This window comes from Theobroma cacao, chromosome 10, assembly GCF_053813885.1.
Source record: "Theobroma cacao isolate CCN51 chromosome 10, ASM5381388v1, whole genome shotgun sequence".
NCBI classification, from domain to species: domain Eukaryota; kingdom Viridiplantae; phylum Streptophyta; class Magnoliopsida; order Malvales; family Malvaceae; genus Theobroma; species Theobroma cacao.
Window position 1 is genome coordinate 28,774,320 of NC_142648.1, and position 20,064 is coordinate 28,794,383.

A 20,064-nucleotide genomic window follows, 5' to 3' on the forward strand; every position below is an offset into this window, starting at 1 on the left:
CTTCTAATTCCCAAGCAAGGCGTGGCCAAACTCACACTCACTTATTCGAATGGAACACAACACCGCCAAAAGAAAGCTTTTTTATCTTATTGGTCTGTCATTTATTTCAGTGACAGCTTCCAGAATGGAATTACCAAAAGACCCAGACGGTTGTCCTTCGGCCTCTTGGTTAATACATTTGCCTCTGCTTGCTCCCTCCCAAGTTTTAACTACAATCAGAGAAAACCCTAAAGAAATTTTCTAAAAGAAAAAAGACTGTGGGTTAGGGTTTCAGCTACAGAAAGGAGAAGCAATGAAAGGGGGAAGGAAGAATCTAAAGAGGGCAGCAAAAGACCAAAACTTGAGCCTTCAACATGGCCAAAGCATTATGCAAGTGCTGTCTTTAAGGGGATCCAATCTCATTGAGGTACCCATTGCTTTTCACTTCACAAATTTACTGTCTTTAAGCTTCAGAATTTTCTCATACTGCAAATAGATTATCAGCTAAAGTCTGGTTAGTAAGCTATCAAAATGCATAGCTTGAGTCTGGGTTTTCAACCAAAGCCACGCTTATTTTATTAGATGAAAGCATGGGGCTTTGTGATTATCTGAATTTTATGCAAGGAGAAGTTTAATCATTAAAAAATTAGATTTTTTGTTTTGTAATATCTTGTGTTAGGACTATATTCTATGAGTAGCACAATGTATCATAACGACTCTGTCATAACTTCCTCTTAATGTCACAGGTGCCATTCATTAAGGTTTTTTCTTTTGATAAAATTGTTACAATTCTGTCATGGTTGTTTTCTTATTAAGGTAGTGGATGCTCGAGGAGGGAAATCACTAGCACTATTTCCAGCTAAATTTCAGAAGAGCTTGTGGATAAAACGAGGTTTGTTCCAAATAAATATCACTTGAGCTTTTTTTAATGAAATTTATCAAGGTTTGCTTCATTTGAAAATACAAAAATCTCAACAAGCATCTACAGTCATTTTGGAATCTCAGTGATCATCTGCTATTACTTGGTTTGTAATTGTGTGTTACTCTTACTCTTTTATTCCTTTCTTGATGTCATATTTTTCTCTGTGCTTCATGAGTTCCTCAGCTAAACCGTTCAGCTGATTGGTTGCCTCTTAGATCCAACAGTTACATTGTGTAGTTCATATTTCCTCAATTTTTTTTTTCTTTTTTCTCTTTAGGTAGTCGCCTAAACCTGGGAGTAAAACTCATTGGCTGTAGGCACTGTAGGAAAGTGATTACTTTTGGCTTAATGAATCTGTCAAGGGTTTTCTTTTCTTCTTATTTTAACATGTGTTCAATATGTTTTGATTGCTTCTTCAATTTTTAGGGAGTTTTGTTGTAGTTGATGAAAGTGGAAAAGAAAAGGCGCTTGAGTCTGGTAGCAAGGTGGCATGTATTGTTTCTCAAGTTCTGTTCTATGAGCAACTTCGTGCACTACAGAAATCTCCAGAATGGTGTGTTTTCTTAACAACTTAAAGTTAGCTTGTTGGAATACTTTTCATAATCTATTGTTTTGCATCTTTACTTATTCTAGTCTTAGTAATTGGGTTCTAGATATTTAAACCAGACAATCTAAAGGTTTGATTGATGGGTGCTGCATTTGCTTGGGCTGGCAAATTTGAGGTGGTCAATATTTCATTTATGTTTGTGATTGCCTAGGGTCTCTCTCCTGATTCTTTTTCTTGTTATATCAGTCTTTGCAATCTGCCCATTTATCTTCATTGACTAACCAACCGTGCATGTCAGTTAAAGGTGACAATGTTTAATGTCCTGCATTCTGATTTTATTGATAGCGTTCTTATCTAAATCAATTCCAACTGAATCCTTCTTTACCTGCTCAATTCAAGATACTCAATCCCCATCCAGTTTTTCTACATATCAGGCAACTCCCATAATTCTTCCTTAGGAAGGGTTTGCATGTGACTTCAACTTAAGGAGCTTGTTAGTTACAACTTGTGCACTTGCCATCCTATTAAATTGTTGTGACCTCCAGATACTTCTGCATATAGTTTCCTGTTATGAATCTCTCATCAAAAGAATTAGGAGCATGCAATTTGAAGGTGTTAGAAGGACTTATATATTAATGCAGATATGCCTGCTTCTACCACTCAACTGTCCTCTGGTCTCAAATTTCTAATCTTGAGATTGAGTTTTAATTATTTTTCTGATATTCTTGCTTGCAATTGCAGGCCTGAAAATTTCAAATCCTCGAATCTGGATGATTTAGTTGAAAATGATGGTGGTGCCACCTCAGAATGTTTGCAGAGACATCCCTCCCAGCAAGAAGTGGAGGATGAGTTAGAGTCAAGTGATGATGATGGACTTCCTCCACTAGAAGCTAATCTGAACAGAATCAAGCCATTTGAGCTGCAATCAGACAGAGAATCAGACTCAGGATCGGATTCTGATTGATTAATGATTATAACATACTAATATAAACTAAGATAAACCAATCTTCCAATTTTTACTGTTGATTTCTCATGTAAAAAAATGACATGAAGTGGGTCATTTCTAGTACCCAAACGTTCTTACACAATTAAATGTGTGTCAGCTTCTTGTATTGTAATCTTTGATAGTTCCCAATGTAGGAAAAATCTTGTGTTGAGAAAAGAAAACAACCCGCAACAAGGGTTCATTCAGTTTTCTTAAAGTTTAAACTCCGGTGTTCCTCAGTTTGCATGTCTTCATTTTTCACTACTTACGTAAGAAAGGAGGTTGATGGCCATTCTTTTGTTTTCAGTGCCTCTGGGTTTTTGTTGTTATACCTTTAATTGACAGCAGGTGTTCATGTGTCTTTTCAACAAATAAATCTCAATTATCTAAGAAAAATTACATGCTCCTACTATGACTTTGAAAGTGAAGGAGCAGTAAAGGAAACGGGAGGGGAGGGGGTGGCAATGGATACTGCTTCCGGTGGCAACGCTTGCGTTTAAATTTAAAACGCAGGCTATAAGGAATGAGAAAGACAGACAAGGAATTGGGTGCCAGCAAAAAATGTATGGAAGTTGGCGGGGAGCAGAAAGCGCCAACGTTTCCGGGAACTGCCACACCACGTGGCATCAGCTCTGTCATGCTTTTAAAACCAAAAGCAAAGCCGTCTGTTGTGTTGTTAAGAACCCAAAGACAAAGACTTGCAGTTGTAGATATTATTTTAATTTGGAAAGCTCTGCCTGTTTTTCTCTAAAAAATCCTCTTTAAGTTTAAGGTCGTAAGAGAAACAAGGAAAGACCAACTAAAATGGCGGTTGCAACATTTAGAAGCGGGCGATTGCCGCTGTTTCATCACCCTCAGTTGCCTAACAAAGCAGCAGCAGCAGCAGGTTGTTCAAGAAGGTCGGGTGTTGGATTAAAGAAGCTAAACGGGCGTTCCAAATCCAGGGCCTTGTTGCTTTTTGCCCAAAACTCTCAACCTTCTCAAACGCAAGAACAGGATCGATTCTCTTCTCGCTTCCAAAGTACGTTAGCCACCACTTTCTTTGCCCTTCCTTTCTGCAACATAATTCAAGTATCCATCTTTCTTTTATACTATTGTTAGATTAGTACCCTTCTTCTTCCTCCTGTTTCACCTTACAAGTGCAAATATTTCAGCTTTGATTATGGATTCACTGCTACTGCTACTGCTCTGGAATTGGAAAATTTGATTACCATAAATCTTGTCCATGATAGTTTTGTGTTCATATCATTATCAGGTAGTATTGAGAACTTACCCCAATTGGTGGAGGACATTGTCCGGACATCTATAAGCACAGGTCCACGAGGAGCCCTAAGACTAGCTCAAGGTATTCAAGCATTTGTCGGTGTTGGTGGGGAATGGCTTGCTGATGTCTCTAGGGTATTTTGCCTCTTCTTTTAAAGATACTTGCTTTACTTGCATGGGCCTTTCTTTTCTTTTTCAAAGATGCTCATGTTCTTGGGTTATCCTTACCATTTGCAATTATGATTCCCCTAAATTATTTGCAGTCCACAAATACATCTACTCGGATACCATCTGAATTGCAGCTTGGGTTGCTTTCGCCACTTTACTTAAGGAAATTGTTTGAACGTATGGGTGCAACCTATATCAAATTAGGTCAGGTAAGTTGTAGGCTTCGATTATTTTTTTTTAATAAGATTCTTACTGATCATAAACTGCTGATAGAACTCAAATGACATTATTGTTCATTGATACCCAATTAAAGTTGCTCAACTTCTTAGATATGTTGTGGGAGATGGCATCATAATTTTGGTGATTCAGTGTAAAAAGAATTTCCAACTTAAATCTTCTTTGAATAAAATTGTTTCTACTGCAATTGTCATATCTTTCAGTTAATCTTCTTGCGTAAAATGTTACATAATTTCTCATCTTAGGTTATTTTGCCAGTTCGTAGCATCTGCACCTACATTATTCCCACCAGAGTATGTTGAAGAATTTCAGAAATGCTTTGATAGAGCTCCTGCAGTTCCATATGAAGACATCCAAAGGATCTTACTTCAAGAACTAGGGAGACCAATTGATAGCATATATGAATATATTGATCCAACACCAATTGCCTCAGCCTCTATAGCACAGGTCTTAAATCTTTCTCTCTTTTTCAGAACACTCCCTTCCCCTTTCTTTATATGTCCCCAAAATTACTTTTGTTATTTATAGTAAGTGTGTGTAATTATTGATTAGAACTGTACATTATCATGCCTAGGTACATGCTGCAAGGCTTAGAGGCTCCCAAGATGATGTAGTTATAAAGGTGTTGAAACCTGGAATTGAGGACATTTTGGTGGCAGACCTGAACTTCATTTATGTAGTGGCTCGAATATTGGAGTTCTTAAATCCTGAGTTAAGCCGTACTTCACTGGTAAAAATGGAATTACAAACTTTCATATAACCTTGTCATCTTTATTTGATTATTATGGCTGTTATCTTATCTTTTTTATTATTTATTTATTTATTTTTAAATATTTAAGTTGGAGGTAGGGGAATAGAACACCAGAACTATTTTTTGGAGGTAGACCTTACCTACATGACTAGGTATTTGATTCTTTTTTTTTTTTTTTGCTCAGTGCCGAGGTATTGATTTGCTTGTTAATTTTCGATTTGCTTCTTAGCATTCTTTTGACTTAATAGCATGTTTGCTACTAATCACTGAAACAACAGCAGCTTAGGATATTTTGGCATCTTATTGAGTCCTCTTCTAATTAATCACTTTTCTTGTAAAGTTCTGATTTTGAAATGTTTTTATTATAAGATATTTCTCCTTTCAGTAGGTTGGTATTGTTAAAGACATACGGGAGTCTATGCTTGAAGAAGTTGACTTCAATAAGGAGGCTGCAAATATTGAATCCTTCAGGAGATATCTTGAAGCCATGGGATTAACAAGGCAGGCAACAGCTCCAAGAGTGTACAACCATTGCAGCACACGACGAGTTTTAACCATGGAGAGGCTATATGGGGTTCCTCTTACTGATTTAGACACTATAAGTTCACTTGTCTCTAGCCCAGAGAATAGTCTTATTACTGCACTTAATGTCTGGTAAGACATCAATGATCCACATACTATGAAATTTGTCCGTATATGAGGCATAGGATTCCAGTTGAAGCACTTATGCTGTTGACATGAATAATATATGCAGGTTTGGTAGTTTACTTGCTTGTGAGTCCTTTCATGCTGATGTGCATGCAGGCAATTTATGGTTATTGCGTGATGGTCGTATTGGATTTCTTGATTTTGGTAAGTTGGTTTTCCTTTGCATCAAGTTTATCCAACTTTAATCTGATCTACACATGAAAGCAATATCGTGTTTCTCAATACATTATTTAAATGTACAGGTATTGTTGGACGCATATCACCAAAAACATGGGCTGCCATGGAAGTGTTTTTGGCATCTATTGCAACTGAAGAGTATGAGTCAATGGCAGCTGCCTTGATTGAAATGGGAGCAACCAATAAGGATGTTGATGCTAAGGCCTTTGCAAGAGACTTGGAAAAGATATTTTCATCTATACAGGCAAGCATATACCAAGATGCTTACAAAATATAAAAGTGAACAAAATAAAATAATATCCTAAGAAGTGCATGTGCATGCATGCACACACCCACACAAACACTTATGAGAACCCATTTAAACAGCTGAAGTATTTTGCTGTTAACCTAATGTTTCTTTCCCTTTAACTGACATGACTACTCTGTTGTTAAATACCCATGGATAATTGAGCCATTGGTACCTAAGCTATTGGCGCACCATCAAAGACTTAAGGCATCACTGTTTCCTTGAACACAGTAACCATCAATTTTATAGGTATCACTTCTGTTGACCGTAAACATAGTCAAGTTCAGGGGATTATGAAGGATCTCTGTTCAATGGTGGGAACCTAAAGAACCCTTATTTTCTTAGGAATAAATAGATTATTTTTACTGAAAGATTCATAGCTGACGGATGTGTGCTAGCGAAGATCCCTTTACTAGTTATCTGTTGTTGTGAATTTCCTGGTCAAATTTTCCCTTTTTCAAATTCTAAATTAGTGCTTCATCTTTATTCATGCAGGAACTTGATACGGAGATTGTTGTTGCCACTGCTAGGGGGACAAATACAAATGCAACTGCTGTCTCTGCAAATGTAATTGTTGATGAGAGGCAGATGAATGCACTCTTTCTTGATGTGGTAAGCGGTTTTCTCACATTGAGTCTCAATTTCCTTTTGTAGAGATCTAGTACTGCTGTAGTTTGTTAGGTATATTTACCTGGTGATGGCATGTTCTTGGAATGTATAAACATTGGCATATTATTAGTTGGCTCATATTAAATCCCTTTGGTTACTGCCTGCTGGCCTACCGATCTATCGATGGAAGCCCCTTACTGTCCTTATCATTCAGTAAAAAGGAAAACTTGTAGCTCACTTTTTTGAGTTTTCTGAATATTTGAATCAGGTAACAGTCACTCTGGTCCTGACCACATAGTGAAGCAAATTATTCTGCTGTGAATTGTTGAAGTTCTTTAAGAGTAATGGCGACCTTCATGGATCTGCTTAATGGTGATAATAATCTCTAGCCATTTCTATCTTTTTGTCTCTGTGCAGGTTCGGGTGAGTGAATCATATGGACTGCGATTTCCAAGGGAGTTTGCACTTCTAATGAAACAGCTCCTATATTTTGACCGGTATACGCGGTTGCTGGCCCCCAACTTGAACATGCTTCAGGACCAAAGGATATCCATCGTGTCGAATAGAAGAAGCAACTATAGGGACAACTTCAAATAGATTATGCAATTGTAGATGTATTGATGTCAATTTATCCTATATTTCTCTTCTTCTGTTTTCACCTTTCCCCCCATTTATCATACAGCTTTATGTATATGCAAGGAAAAAGAAACAGGGGTACTGAATAGTTGGGTTTACTGTATGTTTTATATAGTACATTCAGAAATTGGAAAAGAGATTTATGTCCCTAATACAGGGTTGGAGTTGCTGATTAACTCAAAATTTGTATGAAGTTTAGCACATGGTTGATCATCTTAAAAGACTTACGTTAGTTTGATTTTAACTTCCCGAAGCTCGTATGATTGGTCTTAAAGACATCAGCTATGGTTAGAGAACGGTTACCAGAAGCAACTTCTTATCATTGCTGGTTATAGAGTTCCAAATCTTATGTTTTCCTTGAATGTTTGGTGATAACTAGTTACACCAAATGGAGCTAAACACATTCCAGGTGAACTAAAGACATTGCACAGCTAAGAAAGATGAGGATAAGCGCAACAAAAGATATACATTAAATCTCATTCTGTCAATATAAAAAGATGAGATGTCTTTCCTATCATTTATACATGATCCAGGATCAACTATACTTTACATGAATAAACAAATCAAGTAAATGTATCCTGTATAAGCGCCTTCAGAATCATAAACCAAAACCTTAGTTCTGCTTCACTTCTCTTCTCTAATACAAAGCAATCAGATCAATCCCATTCCATCCATGCTGCTCCTTTTTCATTTCGGAGTCTCAACTTATGGTGATTCTTCCATTTCAGCACATAACACTTCAAAGCTTCAATCATGGAAATAGGTCACTGAGCCTTTTCAACTACTGCAACTTGCCATGAAAATTTAGCCCTTGCCAGATGCAATTACCTTGGAAAAATATTACTCAGCTATTTAATCCTGAGCTTTTGCCAGAGATGGATGGTCCAAATCCATTTATTATTAGACTTGGTGAAGCATAGCCCATGAGTTGATGAAGTGGTGAACCTCCAGTTCTTGGTGGCAACTCTTCAATTCCTGAGGACACTTTCTCCGACCTGGACATATTCGAGGAAGACATAGCTGAATCAAAATTTTCCACTGAATTCTTATGTTTGTTTTGAGACTGCTCCAAAGCAAAGTCCTTTTTCTGTTCCAGAGGTTTTGAAGAACTAAAGGACATATTTCTGACATGAGGATCACCCTGAAGATCATGAAATTGTGCATGAGAAACAGGACCTCCATCAGGGGAGCAGCTACAAGATGCTGATGTTGAAATTCTTACATCAATCACATCTCCACAGTCCTCAGTCTCACTTGGTGGAGGTTCTGCAGCAACTAAGTCATAAGGAACTATATGCATTCCTTTTTGAAGCGAAAACTTAAGTACCTTTGAACAAGCACCACATCTTAGCTGATGGAACCTGCTTTTGAAAAGGAGAAAATCTGCAGGTAACTGCAATGGTCTGAAGCAATGATAACAAGTTACAAAAGGTGCCCCACCTGCCATGGGCCGGAGATGTCGCCTAGCTGAATGATGTTTCTCCCTCAAATACCTCTTCAGCTCATGATCCTTATATCTCTGATTATCAGATTTTGTTTCATGGCTCCAAATGGAAAAATCAGACTCCAAATATCTTTGAGGACTAGAGGGGCAAGAGCTGTAGGAATTGTAACAACTTTGACCAGGGTGGGCTCTCCAAAATCCTTGGTTATGCTGAAAGATGGGTGGAGGCAACTGTTCTGAACAGTGCCAGTCTTGAGGATGGCAGCATAAACAGGAGTTATCAATGTGATGTCTAGTGTTTATTTCACCTCCTGAGAATGGTATAGGCGAGAATCTACTTTGCTGGCTCCAGCTGCTCCTTGGTCCGTGTCTTCCATGATACCTAGAATAAAAATTTTCTTCCTCCGGGGGTTCCTGATAGTAATATGTAGGAATATGCTTTTGCCTCCAAGGTACATTAGTGGAAGTCCTTCCATTGGGCTTTCCATTCAGATGGCATGTTTTGCTAATTTGATCCTGCAGTTCGTACACCATTCTTAACAGTTTCATATTTTCCTGTTCAGTGTACTCGGCCTTCTCAAGAGGATAGAAGGCTGAATCAAAAGGGGACTCATCATGCAATTGACGTGAAGGGCCAGCACTTTCATAGCCACGCAAGGAAGCCCTTTGAGAGAAAGGAATTTGAGATGGAGATTCATCTCTCTCTAGTCTTTGCCAGTTTCTAGGCGGATGGTGGTGCATTTCAGGTTCTAGCAGTTCATCTCGACGCCACTTGCGGTATTTTTCTGTGGCATAATGTCGCTTATTGGACAAATCTGACGAGAAATTTCTAGCATGATCCTGCATTCCATAATTACCATTCATCATGCCTTTGGCTGGCAACTTGTCCCTTCTGCGACTGTCTTCAGGAACAAGATAGTTAGCAGCCTTATAATTATTCTTAAATGAATTTATTTGCTGGTCAGTGAAGTGATCATCCATTCCATCATAAGAAGAGATACTGCCATCATAAGCATGAGAGCTTCTGGTGGTAGTGGATTTAGACAAATATTCAAGATGACCACTGAGCTCAGAACTGGGGCTGAAAAAATCTCCACTTTCAAAAGTATCTGAAGACCTTATACGGTTAAACCCACGATCTTCACTTTTCTGAGGTTGCTCCAGATTATCTGATGAAATGACTGCCCCTGCTGCTGCACAAGCAGTAACAGTTAAATTAATTTCTTTTGTAGCAAGTGGGTTGTCAATGCTCAAGCCCCTGATGTTGGAGTCACTCTTGTCATTAGTCTCTAATTCTGAATTTACACCTTCTAACTGGGAGGTCTTGTCATTTGTCTCTGCTTCTAAATTTGCTTCTGCTAGCAACATTAACTCTTCATTCTCACGATGAAGCTCAGTGGAAAACGAACTTTCCATGGAAACTCCTGGCTGTTGAACATCGCAATATTCTAAATGTTCCAACTGTAACTGCTCACTTCCATTTTGCTGCCCATCATTTGATCTATTTACATCAAGCTTATCATGATCACTATCACTATCACCAGATGTATTTTGATCCTCGTCATAGTGATCATTATGTTGCCCTTCAAATGATAAGTTCTCACCATGCTTCTCACTGTGAGAGTCTCTAGAAATGTTCTGATTCCCCCCACTTTCACTATCACAGGATGTATTTTGATCCTTGTCATAGTGATCATTATGTTGCCCTTCAATTGATAAGTTTTCACCATGATTCTCACTGTGAGAGTCTCTAGAAATGTTCTGATTCCCCCCACTTTCACTATCACTGGATGTATTTTGATCCTTGTCATAGTGACAATTATGTTGCCCTTTGATTGATAAGTTCTCACCATGCTTCTCACTGAGAGAGTCTCTAGAAATGTTCTGATTCCCCCCACTTTCACTATCACAGGATGTATTTTGATCCTTGTCATAGTGATCATTATGTTGCCCTTCGATTGATAAGTTCTCACCATGCTTCTCACTGTGAGAGTCTCCAGAAATGTTTTGATTCCCCCCACTTTCACTATCACTGGATGTATTTTGATCCTTGTCATAGTGATCATTATGTTGCCCTTCGATTGATAAGTTCTCACCATGCTTCTCACTATGAGAGTCTCCAGAAATATTCTGATTCCCCCCACTTTCACTATCACTGGATGTATTTTGATCCTTGTCATAGTGATCATTATGTTGCCCTTCAATTGATAAGTTCTCACCATGCTTCTCACTGTGAGAGTCTCTAGAAATGTTCTGATTCCCCCCACTTTCACTATCACTGGATGTATTTTGATCCTTGTCGTAGTGATCATTATGTTGCCCTTCGATTGATAAGTTCTCACCATGCTTTTCACTATGAGAGTCTCTAGAAATGTTCTGATCCCCCCCACTTTCTTGACTTAAGTGACACTCTGGAGTGGAAGAAGGAACTTCCTGCAGAGTTGAGCTGCTAGATTCTCCATGTTCAGACACATGAACCAATTTATTTCCCTGAGCAGCTTCTGTTTCTTGCAAGACAGACATGCTTTTGGCAATGGCTTTTTGATTTTTGGCTGTAAACAGGAAGAAATTGAAATAAGCAGCAAAACAGGAAGTTATTTTTACAAAATGGAGAATAAGGTGTAGGAGATTTTTATCTTGTAGGTCACAACAAGAAAGCAGGGGCAATGTCCATTAATGAGGATACCCAATTTATAATTCTGTCATTACTATTTAACCATTGTGAAAGAATGATACATGTCCAAGCTCAAGTTATTTGAGAAAACCATGAAAGAGGATAAAAAAATATTGAGAAATCAAAGAATTACACATATCAGTCAGCAAAATAACCAGTACTCTTTCCCACTTTCCACATGCATCAAAATAACAACAGATTATTTTGCTTTGCAAGATCTATGAAAAGTTTCTTTTTTTGGAAGATGCTTACCTACAAGAATTGCATCACACCCTCCACACTTATATACAGGAACATCTGCCACTTCCGGAAGAACCAATCGACATTTAGGACATCTAACTAATCGAACTTTAGGAGTTGTTCCACTGGCCATATTGCTCCAGATATGTAGATGTAGTTAACCTGTGATCAGATGTCCACCATTAATTCTGCCACAGTCAAATTATCCAAAAGGCAGCTTTCAACCACGGGTAATGTCCTGGCAGTAAAACAAAAATCTCCCACCGTCTGCAAACAGATGGAAATACATTTGTTAGATACATGAAGAAAAAAAGTATCACACTGGCACTATACTTTTAACAAAGGGATATTACACTTCATGACTCCGGAATAATGCCAACCAAATTCCATTCTATGGATGATCTATCAAAAAACAGATACAAGACAGACTTTGAGTATATTAGACGAGGCATTTTCATGGCAATTCTCAATGATTTTATGCTACATAACAAAAGATTTAAATAATAACTTAAACAAGAGAGAGGATCTAAAACTTTATGTAGAAGTGAAACCAACTGCACCAGAGAAGACACTTAATAAGGAAGAGAGGATGGAAACTTCAAATTGAAAAAAGAAAAATACTAAACGAAGCCATGGTCACATGGAACGAATAAGTCAATGGAGAGGCAGGAAGAATTTAATCAGAAAAGTGGGGTGCAAGAATTTAAAGGCGAAAGAGTAGAGAACTGTGAAGTACAAACATCTCAAGGCAGAGCAGATATAACGTGAAGTGGGGTTGAACTGTTGAAGTTGCCTTATCAAGCCAAGCAAAGGGACAAGAGATCTTGCAAAGCTGAATGATTATTAATAGATCTACTAGTAACGAGCTTTGGCAAAGATATCAATTTGCTCAAACATACAAGTTTTCCCAAGAAGAACAAAAAGAAAGAAATTCACCTTACTGGTTAATCAGCATCCACAAATAACACAGTCAACGAAAGTATTAAAATGTATATAAACAGCTTGAAAATCTACCAAAGAATGAACAATGAAATATGCAAATGAAGAGAACATAATCATTGGTCAAGAGCAACATTCAGATTCAGAGCAGAGCATGATGAAGAAAATGAAAGTTCAGAATTAGAGAAAAGAAAAAGAAGAAAGCAGATCGGGATGGAAATCACGTGATAGAAACATAACCTTAGATCAAAAGTGAGCCAGAATGCATAGGGAGTACTCAAAAGAAAAAGAGAAGAAAGCAATAAAGAAAGAAAGGGCAGAGATTGTTTGAGAAGAGCTAGAGAAGTAGTACTAAAGAAAGACCATCAACGAAGCTTGGAAGAGACCAAGTATGGGAAATGAAAACTCCATTGACGTGGGGCAAAAAGTTCTGGTCTTTGGTTCTTCTTCCAGTTGTTGTGTCTGTTCAAGTTTTGAAAAATGGTATGGAAGAATGGTAGAGACGGGTCTTTGGGTCCCGGGGTCTTTGGCTCTTTGGTGGTTGGTTTCGTGCGCTTTAAGGCTTTACAGTCAAAACCACAGACTTCCAGAACTGGACCTCTTCTCTCGCTCGGTGTTCCCTCTCTTTTACTTTCTCCTTTTCTCCTTTTCTCCTTTTCTCCTTTTCTTTGCCTCTCTTTCCGCGCTGTCTGAAGAGAGAAAAATGGAGAAGCGCGGGCGTTGAGGAGTTCAAGTCGGCGCCGATGAAATTTAACGTAAAGCAAGAGAGAGAGGGGTATGTCAGATGACGTGGCGTCCTACGTGTCGTGTTGTTGGGTAAAATTGAAAGATACAGTCACAGAGGACGGGGACAGCCTCCGTTGTTTGTTTTGCGAAGCGTATTAGGACATGTTTTGTCCCAATTCCTGTAACCTGGAGCTTTGATGTGTTTTACCAAGTCAACTCTGCCCCTGTTTTTGTTTTTATATTTTTATTTTATTATTATATAATATAAATTTTGTCATTTTTTGTCTCGGCTTTTTCATATTTTTATTTATATTCGTGTTCAATCATTTAATTCAATAATTAATATTTTTTTTTATTTTATAAAAATAAATTTAATCTCAATATAAAAAATAATTAATTCGACTTTTAGCAGTCAAAAGAAAAAGCCTTTAATATTTGTTAATTATATACAAACTTTGAAAAACATACTCAAAAACAAACTAAAACGAGACAAATTAAGGCTCTTTAATTCCTCATATTTAATTTTTCTCATTTTTATTTAAATAATTTATTAACACATTTGGTATGAAAATGTGGACTTCTTAATAATTTATGTTAAATTCATACACTTCAAAAAAAAAATACAATGCATATTTTATTTTAATAATAATTTACAGTTTGCATCATTATAAAAAAAAAAGTCATCGTATCAATAAGGTAATACAATTAATGTTGATTTAAGAATGTTAATCAAAGTAAAACTGTGGTTCCATGTAGTTTCCAAAGTGATTCATGGTCAATTGGTCATGGACTAAAAATTTATTACTTTAAAAAAATTAAATTCAAATATAAATTTTTTGTAATTCATTTGACGTAATAATTCTAATATTTTTATATATTAAAAGGTGTGTTGACGTGATAATAAAAACGTTTTACTATCAAATAATTTTAAATTAAATAGTTGTACTAAATATTCAAGGAACATGAACAAAGGTCAAAATGTTTAATGGCAAGTTGGGCTTGGCGAATAAAAGTCAAGGGTAATAGGTAGGGAGGGAAAGGGAGTGACAAGTGGGACATAGCCAGCTGGAATTAGCCAGGTGGCAGCATTTCATTCAGGGAACCCTCAAAGTCGTAAAGCTCACAGTGACTGGTTGTCTTAATGGCTTTGGCCTTTGATGACTGGCGACCCAAAACTGTCACCACGTAACCCAATCCCCAAATCCCCAGCATTAATATCCAACGATTTGCGATTCGTTGATGTGGCTGCTCCACCACCTAGATTCTGCCACGCGTCACCGTGCAGATGACTTTGTGCTTTCCTTGGATTAGTTGGATTGGACCATCACATATTAATGAATGTACCTTATTCTAAAATAAATACACAGTGAGACAGACCAGCATCTCGAGGGCCTACCAGACCAGACCAATGAACACACCCCATTTCCCCGTGGTCACAAATGTTCTCCCAACATGCTCTGTGATAACCCAAGCTGTAATTCTGTTCATGTGAATTGATTAAACCATACAAGACACTATAATCACCCCATTCACAATCCACCAACCCTTGGTGGAACCACACTGAGAAAATGATTCACATAAGAAATTGTTGCCAACCCATGAACTTGTTGACCATGACAAATATTGAACATGCCACTTGAAAGGATATTGATTCGACCTGCTACACCTTCTGTCCACTTTGGAACAATTATAATTTATTCATGGAGCTTGACATAAGCTTGGTCAAGACTATGGAGTTTAAAACAATCATTGAACTAACTTCCTCCGACGTTAAAAACAGACCATGACCAAGTCCAAACTGACAAAAGGAAAAGGTTCAGGATTTCAAGATCGACCACTCAAAAGATTACATCACCCATACTGGAGCCTGGGTCAGGCCTTGAAATTCTAGAAGACAGCCTTTGGCTTCAGAGATTATACTCTTGCCAGTTCCTAGGTCAATCATAGACGAGAATGAGATTTCCCACAAGGTAAAGTGATGGCAAGTTTTGAAACACAAACAGAATTGTGTTAATTGCTGTCACATTAAGTGAAAAGAAAACTGCTAAGGAGTTCTATAGCTCATGATTATCCTTTCCCCTCCATGCGAAACACCCATGTATTCTGTCTAATTCTACTTTTCCATTAATAGAACCGAAATCAATACTAAAGTATCTAACAGTGGCTTAACAAACGGTTGAAATTAAAAATGTCAGCATACATGGGTAAACAAGATTGATATTTGTCTGACCCCCTTTCTTCCTTGGGACATAGGGGGGAAAACCATGAATTTCGTAACTAAGAATTCAACAGTGGAATGCACGAACTGATTCAATCCACACTCAATACAACATGCTAATGAGGGAAATATGAACCAAGACTCTGCAATGCGCAATACAGCAGGAGCCTAATCTGAAGAACCCTGTTTGATTGAAATTTCAAACAACTTGGTTCAAATTGGTCCATTGGCATGTTCAGATGTTTAATGACATGCAAAGATATAGCATAATGGCAGCTCAAGATCATCTAAGCATCGAAGCAAGTGTGCAACATATCACCCAAAACCTCCCAAAGAAAAAAACTATTAAGAACTAATGTGATAAGTTTGTAAAATAATTTAAAAACACATACAACAAAAAAGTAAACAGACAATTGAGACTTGTAGCCTTACTAGTACTCAAATTGATCAAACTCATGAAGCCATGACCGCATGCCGTTTGTGCTTGAAAAATGCCTGAAATTCTTTATAACCACTCCTGTAATGCTCCAGTGTGAAGGAAAGCTGTCGTATCACCTCTCTTTTCTCCTCAGCAACATCTAAGATCACAATTCTCTGCCTATCTACTTCCTTCTCGAGGTCTTTTATTCTCAATTTCAACTCATCTTCTAGATTCTTTGCATTTTTAGATCCAGAAATCAGCTGTAGATGGTCCCTGCGTAACTGCTGTAGATGCTCCTCCATTTGCCCAATCTGCAAATCTCGAGAACTAAGCTCAGCCACAAGAGAGTTTACCTTTGCAATGACTCCATCTTTCTCTGCCATAAGCATATCATATTTCAATTTCAGTCTATCAAGGTTCTTATTCAAAGCTTCTACATGCACACCTTTCTCAGTAACTTCTGCCTTCAACTGACTGATCTGACCTTGCAACCCAATCTCCTGAACATCATGCAAACCTTTGATTTCCATTTTTTCAGCTTCACATTGCCTTAATGTTTCTTCCAGCAGTCTTGCATGTAGTTCCCATTCTTTGAGCCTTGCCTCTAAGAGGGTCTCCTTTTCTAACAGACCAAAAATTTCAGACTGAAAACTTGCTTTCTGCAAGGAGAAATTATCCTGGGCATCACATAATGCAACCTTTAATTCTTCAACTTCATGACCACGATGAGATAGATCATTGCTGTACCTAACAATTTGCTCCTGCAGGTTCGCAACCTGCCTCCTCTCCATGTCAAGTTCATGCTTAAACATTGCAATCTCTTCTTCTGAAGCCTTGATCTTTTCTTTACTTACAGCAAGCTCCTCCATCAACCTCACAACTTCAGAATTGGAGTCTGAAACATGAGTTTCCAGGTCAACTATCTGTTTTTGCAACTCAAGTACTTTATCTTTCTGCAACACAAGATCAGCTTCCCTCAATTCGGCATCTCTCTGCAATGATTCAAGTTGAACAAGCACATGCTCTGCAAGGACAGGAACAGACTCACTCTTCTTGAGCTCTGCTTTCAACCTCACAATCTCCTCTTCTGCAAGCTGGAGTTTTAGGTTGGAATCTCTTAACTCTTCTTCAAACTTAGCAAGTCTTTCAGTCAGAGTCAGTTCTTCATAATTTCTGTTTTCTCTCATCTTCAACTTACCATCTGAAATCTCTTTATCAGCCACTTGTACCTTCTCTTTCATTGTTGGGAGCTCACTTCCTAGCTCAATAACTTTGTCATGTACTACACCATTATCAGTATTCACAGGTGAGCCCATGTAGATGTTGACAGAGGAGCTGAAAGATTCTGAGTCAGAATCTGATGACAATGAAGACGACTCAGTGCCTTCCTTCAATGAGAGATCAGAACTACCACCACCAGAACTGAAAGATGCAGCTTGTTGAATAGACTTATGCAGACCCAGTTTTTTATCAGGAGTTATCAGTGGAGAGTTTTGATCAAAACCACTACCAGGGCCTTGTATTTGGCAATCAGATGGCAGACTCTTGCGCAATTCCCTGGTCAAATGATCATGGCGCTCAGCCAGCAACTGATAAATACGGTAGAGTTCCTGAACATGGACAATCACCTCTGACTTATTCTGATAATGCATTTCATCATTTTTTGCCAAATCTTCGATGTTGTCTTCCACCAATTTCAGTATTTGTCTGACACTCTGCTCCATTTCTGCAGCCAATAATCTTTTATCATTTATAAGTCACAGGTGATTTCATAATTGTTAAATTGGAGACAATGAGTAGCAAAGAGAATTTTTTCTGAGGTGACAAGAGCATGTTTTAGTAAACGAATGACCATCCCAACTTGGAGGTACGATTGTCATATGTGATTTAAATCAACAAGAAAGAATAGTGAACAATAAATGCAGGAACTTCTTGCAAGGCTGCTTACCCTTGGAATTTTCTACCAGCCATTCAGAATTCTCAGGATTGAGATGAGTATCCCACCAACATGATTTTGTGTTCTTTGACTCTGCCTTCTTCACATTTACTTCCATCTGTCTCCAAATGATATGAACTACATAGTATAAGACTTCCAAGAAAATAAACTTCAGGAGAAAAAATTTCGAAAGAAAAGTAACAAATTAATTCTGTTCTTGGTGTCAACACAAAGGAACAACTTGATTGACTTATTTAGCTACTTAGAATGCTTGGTTTGGCATCCTGTGGTTCTCGCGTGTGCCCAACCCACTAAATAAAGATTGAATAATGCACACGGCATAAGCTCTGCTCTGCAGCAGCTTGAGCGAACCACAGTAAACAAACATGAACAAAAAGGATAAAAGAATTCTAAGCAGAAGCCAATCAGGATATCTAACTTACCAGTGCATAAGCTTCATTAAGGCCTTAATGCAGCAACTTGAGCTCACCGCAGTAAACAAACATGAACAGAAAGGATAAAAGAATTCCAAGCAGAACCCAATCAGGAAATCTAAATTACTAGTGCATAAACTTCATTAAGGCCTCAATGCAGCAACTTGAGCTCACCGCAGTAAACAAACATGAACAAAAAGGATAAAAGAATTCTAAGCAGAACCCAATCAGGAAATCTAAATTACCAGTCCATAAACTTCATTATGGCCTTAATACAGCAACTTAAGCTCACCGCAGTAAACAAACATGAAAAGAAAGGATAAAAGAATTCTAAGCAGAACCCAATCAGGAAATCTAAATTACCACTGCATAAACTTCAGTACGGCCTTAATGCAGCAGCTTGAGCTTACCGCAGTAAACAAACATGAACAAAAATGATAAAAGAATTCTAAGGAGACCCAATCAGGAAATCTAAATTACCAGTCCATAAACTTCATCATGGCCTTATAGAAGACATTTTAAGTTCTAGTGGAGCAACAAACAACAGAGATTCACCTCTTAGAATACCGATAACTCTTCATATTCATATCAAACCATTGAAATAAAGCCAAATGATTAATTCACTCATAGATCTGATGAAATCTTCAACCCCAATGAGAGAGATTTATGGATGATGCTATTTTAAGAAAAATGTAATGATCACCAACAAAGACCGTGCATCTCCAGTAGAACCGTCACCGTTTCCATACATAGAATATAAATCTATGAGCAACCCAGTGTTTGTTTTAGCATTCCTTGTTTTAGCTTTCACAAAAATTCTATGAAAGTAATCGAAATAGAACACCCCTTTTTCATTTTTGCACTACTTCCAAAGGTTTTATTTGACATAGCACTAGCATAAACAGAATAAATCTAAACTAAAACAAAGAAAAGGAGCAATCGATGCATATAAAAGAAAAGAAAAATGTGCTGAGATCACTGAGTCACTGACCTTTGCCTATTCTTTACTGAAAGAATGAGAGAAGCAGAGGAACAAATATTGATTCGAGAGGTTTCAAATTTGCAGAGATTGGTGAGAAAGAAAAGAAAGAAAGAGAGGAAGACAAGGAGAAAAGGGTCGAGAGATGGAAGACAAAAGGCCTAAACCGACCACCCTATAATTGAGGCTTTGAAAGCAGTGTGGCCATGGTTTCGGGGCATCATCCTTTTGGCGCCTTTTTCCATGGGCTTCCTTTTCTTCCCTCCATCCCCATATTGCCCCTTCCTTCAATTTTCAAAATTCCCCCTGCTTTTCCTTTTCCCTCTCTATTTTTCTAGTTTTCAAACTTCAAATTTGAGTAGCACTCGGATGGATTACTCTAATTTGTGGGCCAACCATGATTTGTTCTATTTGGCCATTTCCATCTTGTAATTATTGTAATTTGTACTCATTCATTCATCCTACATTACTTGACATTATTATACACCTAGCTACTACTAAGCATTTCATAAGCTAATTTGCCCCTACTTCTTTACCTTTCAACCTAATTAATTGAACTCTGAGTTTATTAATATTCAAGATAAACGCTCCACCTCAAAATAATGAACTTCGCAAGACATAAGTATAACAGTTACTTAGTTTTTGAGTTTACATTATTGGTATTTTATAATGTAAATAGGTAAAAAATACATAAATTTAATATTAATCGATATTTTTTATTCACATGACTTGTAATATGATTATGAAATAGTTAAATGACAATTAATATAAAATATAAAATTTTT

General features: G+C 37.6%; 4 protein-coding genes across 6 annotated transcripts; 2 read left to right on the forward strand and 2 right to left on the reverse strand.

Moving 5' to 3' along the window:
- Positions 1-181: 181 nt before the first annotated feature.
- Positions 182-2,639, forward strand: LOC18587508 (Nucleic acid-binding, OB-fold-like protein). Its single transcript, XM_007011317.3, has 4 exons — positions 182-406; positions 796-871; positions 1,328-1,454; positions 2,190-2,639. Exons 1-4 carry the CDS (start codon positions 293-295, stop codon positions 2,410-2,412), a joined length of 540 nt encoding a protein of 179 aa, XP_007011379.1. The 5' UTR covers positions 182-292; the 3' UTR covers positions 2,413-2,639.
- Positions 2,640-3,121: 482 nt separating this feature from the next.
- LOC18587509 (Protein kinase superfamily protein) lies at positions 3,122-7,512 on the forward strand. Its single transcript, XM_007011318.3, has 10 exons — positions 3,122-3,454; positions 3,689-3,831; positions 3,960-4,073; positions 4,360-4,548; positions 4,676-4,831; positions 5,241-5,506; positions 5,607-5,704; positions 5,803-5,981; positions 6,519-6,635; positions 7,050-7,512. The coding sequence occupies exons 1-10, from the start codon at positions 3,238-3,240 to the stop codon at positions 7,227-7,229; spliced, it is 1,659 nt and encodes a 552-aa protein (XP_007011380.3). The 5' UTR covers positions 3,122-3,237; the 3' UTR covers positions 7,230-7,512.
- Positions 7,513-7,715: 203 nt separating this feature from the next.
- Positions 7,716-13,357, reverse strand: LOC18587510 (uncharacterized). Of its 3 annotated transcripts, none has more exons than XM_088802779.1 (3): positions 12,952-13,357; positions 11,639-11,893; positions 7,716-11,264 (listed from the first exon to the last, which is right to left on the reverse strand). In XM_088802779.1, the coding sequence occupies exons 2-3, from the start codon at positions 11,757-11,759 to the stop codon at positions 8,113-8,115; spliced, it is 3,273 nt and encodes a 1,090-aa protein (XP_088658905.1). In that variant the 5' UTR covers positions 11,760-11,893; positions 12,952-13,357; the 3' UTR covers positions 7,716-8,112. The 3 variants fall into 3 exon arrangements, with proteins under 3 accessions (XP_088658905.1, XP_017984702.2, XP_088658904.1); XM_018129213.2 differs by having other exon boundaries at positions 12,918-13,357; XM_088802778.1 differs by having other exon boundaries at positions 12,806-13,357.
- Positions 13,358-15,771: 2,414 nt separating this feature from the next.
- Positions 15,772-19,493, reverse strand: LOC18587511 (protein NETWORKED 4A). The gene is made up of 3 exons (XM_018129624.2): positions 19,292-19,493; positions 17,879-17,984; positions 15,772-17,656 (listed from the first exon to the last, which is right to left on the reverse strand). The coding sequence occupies exons 2-3, from the start codon at positions 17,982-17,984 to the stop codon at positions 15,963-15,965; spliced, it is 1,800 nt and encodes a 599-aa protein (XP_017985113.2). The 5' UTR covers positions 19,292-19,493; the 3' UTR covers positions 15,772-15,962.
- Positions 19,494-20,064: the final 571 nt, after the last annotated feature.